This window comes from Aulonocara sp. 'chitande type north' Nkhata Bay, linkage group LG7, assembly GCF_057382095.1.
Source record: "Aulonocara sp. 'chitande type north' Nkhata Bay isolate Kocher_YH1m ecotype deep benthic linkage group LG7, A_spYH_male_GT1.1, whole genome shotgun sequence".
Classification (NCBI taxonomy): Eukaryota; Metazoa; Chordata; class Actinopteri; order Cichliformes; family Cichlidae; genus Aulonocara; species Aulonocara sp. 'chitande type north' Nkhata Bay.
The window spans coordinates 42,400,554-42,416,508 of record NC_141350.1 but is presented as its reverse complement, the minus strand read 5'-3'; the positions used below and the strand labels follow the sequence as shown (position 1 = coordinate 42,416,508).

Sequence of the window (15,955 nt, the reverse complement as noted above, 5' to 3'; positions counted from 1 at the left end):
TTACTCTCATTGAGTAACATAGCGGAATACATTACAAAATACTGTTTGGGGCATGTATTCTGTAATCTGTAGTGGAATACATTTTAAAAGTAACCTTCCCAACACTGTGTACAGGACACATAAAGCTAATCTAAGCCAGAAAAGAAGTTACTGAGGTCAAACCTTGCTTTGCTTGTTTGAATGTACAGAGTCACCGTACAGCCAGAGACAGACTCATTCATACAGGAACTGTACATGAGAAATTTCCACTCAAAATCATCAATAGATGCACTGCTGCTGCTAAAGATGTCATTTTTCTTTCCCTCTCCCCTTTTATATAGAAGCGAGTTACCTCTGGTCCAAATGAAACTGAGCCTCTGGGCAGGCATGTAAAAAGCCTTTTTCCAGGTGGATAAGGAAATACTCCTGAGTTTGAATGAGGTCAGTGGGTGAGGAGTTCAACTCTTTTAATAAATCACAGCAAACTGTTGTGACAAGCATTTAGTGCTGCAGCCGAGAGAGAAGCGTGAGCTGTAGGAAATATGTCTTTCAAGTACAGAGGCTGAGGCCTTTGACCAGATGACTTCAACAAAATGTATATATTTAGGAGCGCTTCACTCAGCAGCTTAACAAGCAGTTAGTTACCCAGAGGGGCTGACAGGTTTATCGCTCTTTTATCCTCATGGAAGAAGACATTGCATGTGCTAATGATACATTACAGATCGTGGTATCTTAACATCTGATTGCTAAAATGTTTTGTCTTTTAATCTGGGCTGAGTTTAATATTATACATGCAAACAGAAACTACTCACAGTTTTAAATAATAAGTAAAAGTCTGTCTGGCTGAACTCAAAGCAGCTAGTTGTTCCTCTCTTCTGACACAAAACCTCATCACAGTGTGTTTACCACTCTGGAGGTGGTAAACACACCGTGTCCACCTCTTCAGATTTGTTTTTTTTTTAAAAAAACACCTGATAGCTGTTGTTTTATTCGATCAACATGATTAAATATCTTAATAACTGATAATTTCATTTATCATTAAATGTATCATCATAAACTAAACCTTAAAAAAAAGGTTAGGCATAAAGGTGTCATTCAAACTTAAATCCGGGACTTAATGTAGGATTGGCAGATGGTCTGGCCCTAGCTGCCTGTTTCCCTAACCGGTGTGTGGTAGGTCTGGTCTGGATTTTAATGGTGTTGGATGACATGTGTGTTACTTGTGTCAGCGACTACCCCAAACAGTTGTAAACTGGCTGTTTATGAGTGTGAGGTTGCTGTGAAAAAAGCACCATATTTTTTTTGACTTTCACACCATCTGGGCGAGAAAAACCAAAGGGGCAGTGGCAGCGGTGATGCCGTGCATACAGTAAAAACACACAGCAGAGATCTGAGCCATGCATGTGGAAGATTTAACCTGGAGAAATCTCTAGTCAATCCTATGAAGCTACCATTTTATGTATGTAGGGGCAGTAGAGGCTTAGTTTATTTACACAAAAAAGTGTTGTAACAACAGTTATAATGTAATGCTTTTCAAATGAGCTGAATATGGTTTGATTGCAGTGTGTAGCAGGATCATAAACTACAGATTCTGCATCAATTTGTTTTAACTCTTCATCACAACTATATTTACATTGAGGGAAATATTCAAACCTGTGTTTATATGGGGTTGGCACGGTGGTTAGCGCTGTTACCGCTGGGTTCAAACTTACTGACTCCCCAAGGCTCAATGTTATCACTGTGCCAGTGGTTAAGTCCTGCCACAGACTAAAGCATGCTTTGTAAGCTGGTGACTCTAAATTGCCTGTAGGTGTAGATGTGAGTGTCAGTGGTTGCTTCATGCCATATGATTAGCTGACAACCTATCCAGAGTGTACCCCGTCTCCCATATGACTGTCATCGTATCTGCTAAACCTAATCCTAATCCTACTCTGCACTTTGGGAGAGCAGCACCAACCATTGGCAGCAAATAATGCTTTAAAATATTAAACAAAAACAAATACCTGAATCCCAAATATCAATTGAGATTATCTATAACATTAAATGTGATACAGAACATTTTTGCTTCTGCATGTATTATTTCACATAATTGTGAAATAATAACTGTATCATTATCACATCATAAAATAACAAAAAAAAGCTTCTGAGTTATTTACAGTGAGATATGTACGGTTATCTTATTGGCTTCACTCTATTTTTGTGGTACAGCACTTATGTGTCAATAAAAGCCACATAACTTCACTGTTAACATAAAAACTGATATAAAGTAGCAGCTGAAAATGGTTACTGTCACGCTACCATCTTAAAATGGTAGTGGGATTTGGATTCACTGTCATGTCCATTGGCTCGAGGGGGCTCCAATTGGAATATGCCAGATATATTCTTATTATTTAAGTTGCTTTTAAATAATTTGGCAAACAAATGCATTATAAATGTGGCTATGTTAGTACCCTTTGCTTATGTTGAAACTAGAGGACTCAGCAGTTCATCAAGGGATTCCAGTACCAAGAGCAACCCACATACTGACTTGTCAAGGTGCTTTGTGTGAGTTATGAGTTCATGTCAACTTCTGTCATGAGTTGCAGCTCATGAGCCAAAACATCCATTTATTACAGGCATACCCACAGTACTAAACAGCTCACTAACCAAGGGGTATTCACTTTAGCAAGGCTGTACCAACCTAAACAGCAAAAGATCCAAAGTCAAACCTTAATTGTCTGTGAAAAGAGTCAAACATTTCAAAGTACAGTAACCGTTAGAGCCTGTCAACCACACTGGCTATTACACTGCCGCAAATATTTAAATTTGTGGTTTTGGAGCAGATTTTCAGGGGAATCATGGTGTGCTAAGGAGCTTCAGGCTGAAACATGGATGTATTCAAGTTCAGCCTGGAAAAAGAAAAAACATTTGAGAGCAGGCAGAACGTCGCTCTCGGCCTTTAGCGATATGTAAACACACCATTTTATTAAAGTCAAGCGTGCCAGGGTATGGCAGAGATTATAAAGGGAACAAGGGTTCAGATTGTATACATGGATTGGGTTACTGTACCTATGGAGCGGAGCAATAACCACTTCCATATGTCTGTCTGAACATATGGCACGTTTTCAACATCATCATTCACGTTGAGTGATGGGCGTGGTATTTCAGACAAACAAGTGGGGGGAAAAGACAAATTTCTAGGAGGTATTTACTTACAGTACAGTAAAGTACAAAGTTGTGACAGGATAGCTGTTTAGCTACGCAAAGTAAAACTGGAAAAACCTTCATAGTTTTACCATTATGGTCAAGACAAGGGCAGAATATATTGAGTCTAAAATCACTGCTCCTTCTAGGACTAAAGAACTGGCAAATATTATATGTACACCATTATGAGTTATGTTGTTAAAAAAACTTTTTAAAAATTTTTAAAAAGGCAAATCGCTGAAAGCTGGCTCAAATCCCAGTATAGTCAAAATCTTTTTATTGACATGTTTTTGTATGAGGATGACAGGAAAGACTGGGGCAATGTCTCTGTTACTCTAATAAGCCTGGTTTTTATGCTTTAGCAGAAAGATGGGGCACTAAGCATGACACAGGTTACTTTGTGCTGCAGGTGTATGAAACTTTTTTCTACCTTAAATTTTCTCATAACAACCAGAACTACTGGGTGGTCACAGAGGTCTGTGCACCATGAATGTGACTCTGTTATAACTGGCTCTTATCACCGCATCTCTTTTCCTTCTTCAAATCTTTACCCACTGCACTCTGTGAACTTGCATTAACAGGCAGTTTGCACAAGGAAAAGAAGAAAGGACTCTAGACAACAAAGTGTGAGGTGGGAGTAAAGAGAGACACAGCCAGTGTAGAGTGAGAGTGTGTGTATGTGTGTGCTCCATTGGGCCTTAAAGTGTAGTGTGAGGTACTGACCAGCGACCGCTACTGTTTGTTTGACTGCTGCCTTCCTGACCACTATTCTGGCCAGACTGCTGAAAAACAAAGTTTATCTAACAGTGAAAGCTGGGATGCAAACCAATCACAGGCCACATTCTGGTGAATTTTTAACATGAGTGTGAAAATGATGACAAGAAATTAAATAACAATTTCTCAGTTGACCAGTCAGTTTAGCCCCTACAGCTCAGTTCAGGTAAAAGACTTTGGCAGGGCCTCGTTTTCCACCCACGTGTAACAAAGCAATTCTTTCTTGGTGTATAAATCAGTGTGTATGTGTTCCTGTATGGGAAATTATTTAGGGTGCGAAAGCATTTTACTCTAGTGTGTGACTACTGTCCATTCATGGATTTATTTATTTTTTTCGTACAATGCAAAAACACCTAAATACTCACATAATATGGCTCACACAGTCAAAGATAACAACTGTGGGTCAAATCCAGTGCACGATTGTTCAATTATGACAGAAGGTATACATATCTGCACAAAACCTTTACGGGTTCCTTTGACTATGCGTCTCCTAGTTCGGCTTGTTCACCAGCCAGTTTGAAGTGTAGCCTCAATTTCTTGTTCTTAGCTAACAGGAGAGGCACCCGGTGTAATGTTCTGCTGCTGTAGCCAATCTGCATTAAATGCGTGCATATAGAGGTTCTCTTATGCATACCTTAGTTATAATAAGTAATTATTTAAAGTATTGTTGCCTTGCTATCAACTTGAAGCATTCATAGCATTCTTCTCTGGCATCTGGCATTAACAAGGCAGTTTTATCCAGAGAACTGTTGCTCGCTATTTTCTCTTTGTAAGACAATTTTCTGGAAAACCTTGAGATGGTTGTGTAAGAAAATTCCAGCAAATCAGCAGTTTTTTGAAACGGTCAGACCAGCCCGTCTGGCACCAACAACCATGCCACATTCAAAATCACTTAAATTACCTTTTTCCCCATTCTGACGCTCAGTTTAAACTTTAGCATGTCTATATGCACATATCTGCCTAAAAGCACTGAGTTTGTGTCATGTGACTGGCTGATTAGGCTCAATTTGTGCCATGTACTACCCATCAGTTCCAGAAAAAAAAATCAGCTTTTCTGTCTCGTGTTACTTAAAAATTGACTTTGCTTTCTGTATCTGAACTTGTTAAGGTGCTCTGACTACAACGCTTCTAATCTCCTTTGTAGAAGTGCGCTTCAGAACTACTGAAGTATACCTAACAAAGTGGCCAGTGAGTGAATTGTCTTGCTGACAGACAAACAGACAAACTGCGTTGATCATGTAAATAAAAATTAAATATAAAAAAACAGCCATATTTCCTCATCACAGTTAACTTTGTACTATATTAGAATGTTAATGCTGAAGTTATTTTAGGTCATTATTTTATTTCCAGTGTACTTAAGTTGTTGTGGCAATAAAGCTTACTGAAAGCAAAAATGAAAACCCTCAACAATTTTCCACATAGGTCAGTCAGGAATCTGCAGGCCGACCTCTGCAGTCAAATGGGATCATTACCCGGGAAAAGAAATATGTCAAATATGCTACTGCTGTTTCAAAAAGCACAACTCTAATTCCTCTGAATCAAATTTAATCTAAAGTTAACATTATTCATAATCACAGATTACCTAAAGCTTTGAAAATGTGGAACATAAAAAAATCTTTAATCTGTTTAAACATTCTTTAACGAATCAGAGGGACATGATAAGGTCAGTGATAAGACAGATCTCACAGCTGATAGCAACAGGGAAACGAAGTACCCTGACATAATGGGCTCCATTGTAGCCGGTGTGTGTGCGTGAGTGTGCTTGTCCTCTGACCCCACCCGGGATAATTAAGGACACATTTTACCCAGATACCCAGGGGCCTGTGTAATGTGTGTGTGTGTGTGTGTGTGTGTGTGTGTGTGTGTGTGTGTGTGTGTGTGTGTGTGTGTGTGTGTGTGTGTGTGTGTGGACCATCGTGTGCCACATCCCATTCCTTGTACACAACGACCTAACCTGCCCTCCATATGTCTAAGACCAATGCTTCTGGGCTGATTGGCCATATCACTTTCACTCACCAGCTCACATGCAGACACACACATGCACAGTGAACACACATATAAGCACACACCCATACATACAAAAATACACACAGAGGCACACACCTTCAGAGACCAAGCCCTTGTAAAGGCACCTCCTTAGGGGATAGCTCTGAAATGTACTCCTTGTTAGGCACTGGGAGTGGGTTTTGTGTGTGTGTGTGTGTGTGTGTGTGTGTGTGTGTGTGTGTTCATCTGCTTTTCCTCATCTGTTTCCTGCAGCAGACCAATAGTCTGTGAAAGCCTCTCTCTTTCTGCTCAAAGCTCACTGCTGTTCTACTCAAAAATGACCCCCCAAAGGTTTACACAGTAACATTGCTTAAAAGCAAAAAAACACAAAACAAAACAACAAAATTGGATTAAGAAATTAATACAATTTGGTCCACTCTTCTCATACAGCTCTGTATAAGAAGTATGAAATGAACTGAAACTTTATGACATGCCAAATTCAGAATGTAATGGCGCTACTTTTCAATAAGACTCCCCTTATTGATGGCTAATAAATAGTTTATAGATGTGTTATTAATTATCTGTAAACACTTTATGCAAAAATAAGCTGATTGTTGGACATTACATTAGAAAACTGTCCAAAATATAATCAATAGATCAATCAGTGATTTACAACAAAGACAAATTCAAAGGATAGAGAAAATGAATGAATCAATTGATTGTCCATTTTCAGAACAGAATAAAGAAAGTCTGGCTGATGGACTTATGCACACATAAAGTGAACACACACACACACACACACACACACACACACGCACACACACACATAGAAGTATGCTTGATTTCTGTTCTTATCACCGTCCCTGTTTTCATTGGATTCTTTTATTAGATGGGTGATACTTATGAGGTTGCTATGTAGTGTTAAAAGAATTCAAAGTATTATGCTGACATTTCTAAATGACTCAAACACACCACAAGTCTGCTTCTGGTTAACCCTGCATTGATAAAATTATGGTTTATAGAAGATCTCCTTTAAACTAAACTATTTGGACTCAAAGTTGATAAAGACCATCTATCAGTCAGTGAGTTATTCATTCATAGGGCTGATTAGCAGCACCGGTTTCCATAAATCCAATGCAATAACATCCAAAAAAATTGTTTTCTTTATTTAAAGACAACAGTAAGAGACACGAATTCCCACTTATATGTATAAATGTATATATATGTGTGTGTTTCTGGACTCTGCCCTTTCAGTTCTGGGAAGACAAGCTAAATTCAGCTTTTCTGGGGCTTCTGTTCACCTCTTCCTTAACCTCCTAGGACCTGGCGTCCACATATGTGGACATCACATTTTGAGTTGTTTAGACCAAAATACTACATTTTGCTCTACAAGTGTCTGATATCCACTTATGAGGACATTATACTGCTATTGTTCTATCGAAATTTAAAGCGAATGCCCTCATATGTGGATCTCATTTTTCTCAGAAACAAAAATCAGGTAAAAAAAAAATAAAAATCACGTAAGTCTTTGTTTTTACATTCATCCGGTCCCAATCAGCCCAAATAGCAAAGAGAAATTAAAAATGCATGCCATGAAAGAGTTCGGGTCTTAGGAGGTTACGATGTCTTTGCTTTCTCTACCTGAGTTTGCTAAGCTGCTCTGACTAAGAAGTCTCTAATCTCCTTTGTAGGAGTGCTCTTCAAACAAAACTGGAATTAAAGTCATTATATTAAATGGATAAAAGTAATTATTATTACCCTGCCACCAAGGGAGCAAGCCAACAACCACACTGGAACATCCAGCCACGCACCCCAGAACAAACAAGCATCCACATCCCAAAGACGGGCAGAAGCATCCAGCCGGGAGCAGGACCATGTCCCACAGGGGTCAAGGCTTAGTGAGCCCCAGGCCCCGCCATGCACACACACACACACACACACACACGCACACACGCACACACACACACACACACACACACACACACACACACATTCAGTCATTTTGAAGGTAATTAAGTAAATTTGTGTCCAGGAGTTTTGGTCTGGACTGAAGGAAAGATCTCATTACCACTTTACAAATACACATACACATAGAAGTATCCACGGGGAGGAACTCGTGGATTTGGGATATTATACGTATATAGCGGCATTTACTGTATCTAATAACACACTAGTAAACCAACAACCCACACTGCATATTATAAAGCTGATACTCCAAACACTGATCACAGAGTTCACTGTTCATTTTTTTCTGTGTGTATTTTGTGTAGATTAGAGAACACCAACCTGCTCCAAAAGCAAAAAAGAAGCTCTTGTCTGGGTGTTCCTCAAGCAGAGCCTTGACCCTCTTGCCCATCCTTTCATTTCTCTTGTAGATGAGTTCCTGTCGGAAGTAGCTGTCTATTTCCTGGGCAGTGGCCTGCTCATTGGGTGGCAGTGTCACATTATTGAAGTTAGGGACCTATAGTTCCCAAGGTAGTTGGCCATGAAAGTAAAACACAGAAGACATGATTGTTTATTTATAGGTTATTTGCAAACCTTTGACTAAGGTTGAATCAATAAAAAATCTGAAATTCTTAAGACATATCGTTCAAGGGTTTTTACTTATTTATTTTCTTTACATGACTGATGGTACAATTGACTTAAAAGCCTTTGGACTGACAAAGATCTCATGAGATTGGCAGGAGAAACATATAGCAATGGTGGCAAAGAAAGAACAGAAGTAGCTAAGTATGGAGAAAGTGCATGTGTGCGCTGGGGGTGTGTGGGGTGGGGGAAGAAGAAGGTGAGGTGGGTCAGTAGGTTAGGGGTGAAAGTAAAAGGTTAAGGGTTGTGCCAGTTGGACAAACCTAAGATCAAAATGAATCTAAGCTTATTAGACAGACTGAAAGTTACAGATAAGACAAGACAAGATAAGATGAGATTGTGGATGATCTGACCTGTGATGTGTCATGATTGAAGATAATGGAGTTGAGATCTCCACAGTTGTAGTGCCTGATGAGGTCTTCAGTGGTATATGGGACCTGTAGGCTTCCTGCCCTTAAAGACTCCTGTTGTAATAAAGTCTGGTTCAGGGCAAAGATCACCTAAAATAAGACAGGGATAACCAATTAATGAAAGATTTATTTCTACCTCCCTCTAAGACCCAGAGGTTTTTCTGGGGTCAAAAATATGAAGATCAAGCAAATTAATGTCAATTATATGTGTAAAATACAACTTCTAACAATCAAACAAGCAGCGAGTCAGCAACCTCACACATACATGTGAGCATTGGTATGTTCTGGTGTAATTACTGGATACCAGCAATAAACAGTGCCCTCTCAACTACAAGCCAAAGCAATCTTTGAACAGTTATTGGCTGTGCAGTGTGCCACTGCTAAAACTGCCATGCAGCTGAAGAATGCTATTAATGATGACAGTTGTATTCAGGAGGCTTCATTCTGTGACTCTGAGGTTTTATTTCAAGGCCTGCCAAACAAAGAGAATCAAATTGAGAGTTAAAGATATTCCCAGATCAGCTGTTGAGCAATGCAACACAAAAAAACAAAAACAACAAAGAAAGAGGATCAAGAGAAATGACAGCACATGTGGCTGTCAATGCAAGACAATGTCAATTATCCGTAAGAGAGAGGAGCTCTGCTGCTAAAAAAAACACAAATGTCTGATAAAAGGTGAGAGGATAGCTCACCTAGAGCGGAAAATCTTGAGAAGCGAGGAATCCACATAAGGAAGATTTTTGCTGTGATGATATGTAGTGGTAACTGCCACAGTGGGGAAATGGAGAGGAGCTATCAGTTTCAACATAGCGCAGCATGCCTAGCCTTTTGGAGTCCAGCCTGGTTTAGAGTTAAAATGATCCATTATCTGAAAACTATTTTATGTACACTCTTTATAGGATTCCATTTAAAAGTTGTTGAGCTATACTAGTCTGACTGACAGACACTGTCAGCAAACAGCAAACATGTTAAATTTTAGGCAAGACTGGGCATAAAATTCTGATTTACGTGTCCTATTGAATTAACCACTTTAAAAAGGACACTTTTTTCTGCCTGGACCCCTTTCAGCTTTGCAGCACAGATTCAGCTTTTGTGTGAGCATGAAATCAGCCAGTGTTTGGTTAGAGAGGCCTGGTGAGATGAAAGACATATGCACACATGCACATGCAAATATAGATATACACAATTGCACATCAGCGCACGCACATGCTCAGAAAGCTGTACAGTCTACACATCAGACTTGAGACAGGGGTTCGTACAGAAAGCACCGCCAGTCACCTCAGTGCATGGTCTCCCTCTGATCTCTCACCGCACACACACAGACACATGCACACAAACGCACACCTTTCACCCTGGAAGCCATTGATCTCAATCCCAGTGACAGAAGAAAGTTTTGTATAGTTTATTTGCTTCTCAAAAGGAACAATGAGTCAAAGTGAATACGTTTTTGGTTAGCAGTGGAACTATGTAAATTTGTCCACAGTATGTCAGCATGTTTTTGCAATTCACCAGTTTGTGTGTGAAGCCTCAGCTCTTGAATTCTGTAACGATATGCGTATCTGTATGCAAGGCGGACCTGAGCGGCTATTTTTTTGTTATGTTTTTGCTTTTTATGTTCTGCTTTCTAAGGTGCTCCGATGACACTTTTCCCCCTCGGCTTCCCCTTTGTGGGAGCCTCCTTATAGCTGAAGAGAGCAGGAGAGGAGAGCAGCGTGGAGCAGATGCCTTCTTGTCAGGGGGACAAAGAACCCCTCCGTCACCCTCTCTTCTCCTCTCCTCTGTGCTCCCTCCAGCTTTCATCGGCCGCGCATCAAAGTGGAGCTCTGCATATGAAAAGGACCCCCGTCTTTATGCCACGCAAATTAGCCTATCGCCGCCCCTCCCCGACTCATTTCACAAAAACACCCTCACATCTGTGCCATCTCCGTGAAGGAAGGCCCTCATCTGCAGGGTCTCCCCTTTTTCACTGCTCTCCCTTCTCCTCTTTCTGTGCTCGCCATGCCTTTCAGCCCCTTAAATTATGGTAGTGAAGGGAGAGGAGGAGGGAGCGGAGGTGTGGGTGAGGGGGAGGATCAGTCATATATAGGCAGCTTAAAGTACAAAAAAAAATGCGGGGAAGGAATAAGACAGACAGAAAGAAAACACTAACCAGAAAGTGAGGAAACAGAAAAAAAGCAGTAAAGTGGAGGACTGAAAGGAAGAAAACCTTAACAAATCATTCCTTTCTTTCTGCTGTAATCGTCCTCTTCTACTACTCCATTGCGGGTCAGCGGGTGCTTTTTCCCCACTCGGCTCCTTTCATCACATCCCCCTGTTTCTTCTGCTGTCCCCTAACCCGCCCCCTCCTGCACACACAGACAGACACACAGACACACCCCTTGCTGATATCAAAGAAAGCGGAGCCAATGAAAGTCAATAATTGTCCTTTGTCATGGAAATCTCCCCTCTTGTGGAGATGGAGTGGGGTGGGTGTGTGCATCTAGAGCAAACATCATCACGGTCAGATTCCCACATGTGGAGATTTGGAGTGTTCAAAAAACTCTTGCTGCTCTCGCCCTGGAGTTTGGAGTCTTAGTTTAAGGTTTTGAGTTTTGTAGAGTATTGTTAAGGTGTTACACCTCCTCAACTATTTAGTAAAAATTGTCATTTGGTTGCGAGCCAAGTGGAAAGATGCTTTAAATCATGTGAAGGAACATGTACCAGAGCCAAATGTTGATTTTCTCTAAAGCAGAGGTGTCAAACATAAGGCCCGGGGGTCAAAATCGGGCAAGCAAAGATGCCAGTCCGTTTCACTGGAAGGCTTTTTTAATTTTGAACTTTTCAGGATATTTTCATACGTTTTACAGCTTTTTTCTATTAATAAAGATCCCTTGTCATTCATTCTACACCAAAGTTAGATAATGGACAAACAATTAAATGAAAAGTTCCTGCTATAGATATATCTACTGAATCATTTGTCTAGGTGTCTTTCTTTAAAAGAAACACAATACTTTTTAAAAACAAATAATTTTTGCTATCTTGACAAACTAACATTGTCCATTAACAACACAGATGAGCAGGACTGATAATGTTTGCTCTCTAAAGGCCCCAGTATACCCACCAGGTTGCTGGCTTCACGGCCTCATTCATTTATGCTCTCTGTTATGGCAGCAAAGCAGGTAGCCACTACATTATTTTCCTGATCAGAGAACTACATGTGCACTGATGTAGGAGAAGAAGAGATCAAAACAAGGAGAAAAAAACTGCTTTTTCCAGTTTTGTCCACAAAGTATCATCTTTTCAACTGTTCCAACATCTCCCTTTATATAATCTGTGAATGTTTGAGCATTTCTACTGATATACCATTAAAACAGCAGGGGAAAAAAACAACACAGTCATGTCTTCAAGCAGGTTACAAAACTTGATAAGTGCACGACCAAGAAACGGTGGCTAGTGACAGCAGATTTGACGTCAATTCACTGCACTGAATATAAAATATCCCTAAGTCCAAAATTAGCATTAGCATTTTATTGTTAGCCAAAGCCACTAGACCCTATTTTAATGATAGCACGCGGCAGCTCTGTAATTAATCAGGTAACATGTGTCCAGGCTAACATGTATGACAACTGTTGATAAAGAGTGGGCTGTTGGTCTTTTAATAAGCATCACCAAGTTTGTTGCACTACTTTTCATGTGTTCAGCTTCTAGTGAGGGGAAGGGCTGTGAGCCTGTCAGCTTACAGTGGGGCTGTGTAAAGCAGAGCGTCAGCTGGTGGAAGTGAAGAAAGCACTGTTGATTTCAACACTGCTGCAAATGAGTATCTAATGCGATATAATCTGTGCTTTTTCTTTATCAATTAGTATTCGAGTATCAGTGTTTTTTGGTTTGGTGTCAAAAGGTATCGAAACTTTCAGTTCTGGTGACAAACCTATTCAGTACTAATGTGATGGCACCATAAATAAGTCAGCACAATTAATTCCATAACACAGGAATAATATAGGAATAGTGTCACAGTTTAGAGAAGGACCTCTTTTGTATCCAGGGAAAGACAGCGGCACAACAGCCAGCAGCATTCAACACTGGTCTGCTTCATGTTACTTTAGGTTCAGTATATTTCGGCCTTAATGCTGCCATCATAATCACCATAATCATAACAAGCAAAGATAAGATGGCTTTACGTCTTTAATCTCGCCAACAATGTCATCAACACATTTGGTCTGTATATAAATATATAGACTATGTAAACTATACGAGAGATCATGTCATAATATGAATCTGGCATAATGTGACCAACATGTAAACACAAAGCTATATTCCTTTTATGGCAAAGCCTCCAGCTAATTTATGTTATTCTGATTGTAAGAGCTGGCACTGAGATTTAGAGAGTGTTTGACTAGTTTAATTTTCAGCTGGGCTTTAATGAGACACTAAAGATGAGCATGTGTGCTGGTGCGTGCAAGCGTCTTTGTGGTTTTTTTGTGATTTTTCCAAATATTCTGTTTTTGCGTGCCTAAGTGAGCAGAAAAAGCATATGGAGTAACACACGTTTTATAAAGTAGGCTATCCACACTGCTGACAAACCATGTCCTCAGACAGATGCGTGCACACACACACAGAAAGAGAGAGAGTGAGACAGAGATCTTCCAGGCAATCTCCCAAGTACAAATGAAGACTCCCAACAGCTCCTCGGTTTCCTACTTGCTTGTGATGCTATCACAGTAATACAAGTCTCCTTTTCTCTTTGTCATACATGCACATAAATAAGACAGAAACAGGCACTGAGTATGATTTATACCAGCAACAGTAAGAGAAAGGTTCAGACCAATAATAGAGAAGAAAACAAAGAAAAAAAGGGAGAGAAAAAGAACAGTAGTGAAAAGACTTTCACTACTGTTGTTATCGATGAAACCTCAGGATGAGAGTATAGACGAAGACGAATGCAGGCAGAAGTAGGCAGAGACGGGGATTCTGAATTACTTATGAGTGATGTTATCAGCGAAATGTTAGTCAGAGCAGTCAGCCCTAAAACAAGACCCATCAGGAGCACAGCAGCACTGCTAGGTCTTCACAAAACAGTGATTCGGAGACCTTGTGCTGTCCTCAGGTAGTTAACATTTAAACACCAATGCCCTGTGATTTGATTGTGATGGGGTTCAGGAAGTAACGTCTATTTTTATCTGAGTTTCCAGACAAAACAGGCTGAACTTCTAATACCTAAGATGATTAAAAAAATGTGACTGATTTCAAATTGATTGTTTTCTCTTTCATAATAGTCTCATTGTGTATTTTAAACTGAAAGTCTCAATTTGTCCACTCCACAGTTTCAGAGGTTTCAGAGGTTTAAAACCATGAAAAACGAACTTTCGCGTTTCAGTGTAACATCTAACAGTCTTGAGAAAAAAAAATCAACATAACGTGTTTATTTTGTATTTTTCTGCTGCTTTCTGGTCAAATAAATATCCAATATTGGTTTTGAGCCAGGAAAAGGTGTATGAAAATAAAGAGAAAACCTAAATAAACTAAAAAGGTGGTTTAAACCATAACTACAAGCTGAAAAGCGAAAGAAAACATAGCAAGTTTCTTTTTCTATAAGACTGTGGTTAAAAAAAGTGAAGATACTGCCAGTTTTATGATTTTTGTCTTTATGTTTGTAAAGAAACGGCTGTTTAATGGCTATTGCGGCTGCAAAAGTGGAAATAAAGTGTTTTATTCAGCAGACATTCACTGACACTCCCACCGCACAGAAACCCACCGCACACACATAAATCTTTCACCACAGCGCAACCTTTTCACTTTCTTGCTGAAAACCCACCATTTAAACACAGATACGCACACCTGTCAGTTTGACTTATCCGTATTGTTGCTTCTTTCTTTCAATTCCCTCCTTCCAACTCCCCTGAGCATATTTTCTCCGACTTGCCTACACATCTCTCCCTCACACATTTATCCTCCCATCGTTTCATACCTCCCTTCTTCTCCTCTTTCATCCTGCATATTCCTTCACTCCCTCTTTTTCCATCCTTCTCTCCTTTGATCCTATAGATCCCCTCTATCAGATCTTTTTAAGATTTGACCCTTACATTCCTCGGGTCACTAATGACCTCCTCGCTCCGTGTGTATGTTTTCGTGTATGTACGTGTGTATAACCTGTACAAGATTAGGTCTCATCTTAGTGTGTTTATATGTACATGTATGTGTCTGTGCCTATATGTTTGTGTGTGTGTGTGTGTGCTTAAATGCTTCATCATCATGGATTACTGCCCGCTCTGCAGAACTCAGAGCAGACCTTTGAAGAAAGATTTATTAATTTTCCAATGCAACAAAAGAAGGAAAGTATTGGGCAAGGATTTCCTGTACAGGAAAGAAAGAGGAGAAAGTAAAAAAGTCCTCAGGCCCAAAGCTCTGAAAATAATAATGACCAAAAACGTATTCTCTCTCTTTAGGGAAAAAGTATCCTCATATACCATTTATATTTCCTAATCCTTATGATCCTTGTGAGTTAATGCTGACATGAACAACTCCTTTAATAGCCAGGTTAAGCCCACAGTTTCATTTTAAATCACTAAAATACTAAAATCATCAGCAAGCAATTTTTACTTCACAAGTGTGTTTATAAAAGCCAAGTCATCTAAGATGAGCAAGGATTTCACTAATAGCTGTTATCAGTAAAGTAATATGTTTGTTTTGTCTGCTTTTTAAAAATGTTTTCAATGAATAAGTTAATGTGCATGTTTTGTTTCCTCATAGATCTCTTGGGAGGCTGAAGTTTAAACTTAGAGTGTGTCGATACAATTTCTTATTGATTAATTATTTGGAGTAGAGTTATGCCTCCAGACTTCAGCACATAAAAAAATGAGCACATGCTCCATGTACATCACAGAGAAACCAGCGGCCAGCACTCAGACCACATTCATATGAAACCGTGACTACACTTCTCCTTCTCTTCCTCTCTGTGCGTTCTCTCTCTTTCTCTATTTATCTCTGTCCAAAACCTATCTCTCGCCCTCCTCGCTTCCCTTCTGTCTCTCTCTCCCTTTCTCTCGCCCTGTAAAAACATT

The 15,955-nt window shown here is 39.8% G+C and overlaps 1 protein-coding gene across 1 annotated transcript in view; it reads right to left on the bottom strand.

Annotated features, from left to right (window-relative positions):
* The window catches only part of trabd2a (TraB domain containing 2A), a 57,622-nt gene that overhangs the window by 20,744 nt on the left and 20,923 nt on the right, over positions 1-15,955 (bottom strand). Inside the window, exons 3-4 of the mRNA XM_086302520.1 lie at positions 8,862-9,008; positions 8,209-8,383 (exon numbers count right to left, since the gene is read on the bottom strand). Of these exons, the coding sequence (XP_086158646.1) occupies positions 8,209-8,383; positions 8,862-9,008 (322 nt within the window). The remainder of the gene's footprint in view (positions 1-8,208; positions 8,384-8,861; positions 9,009-15,955) is intronic.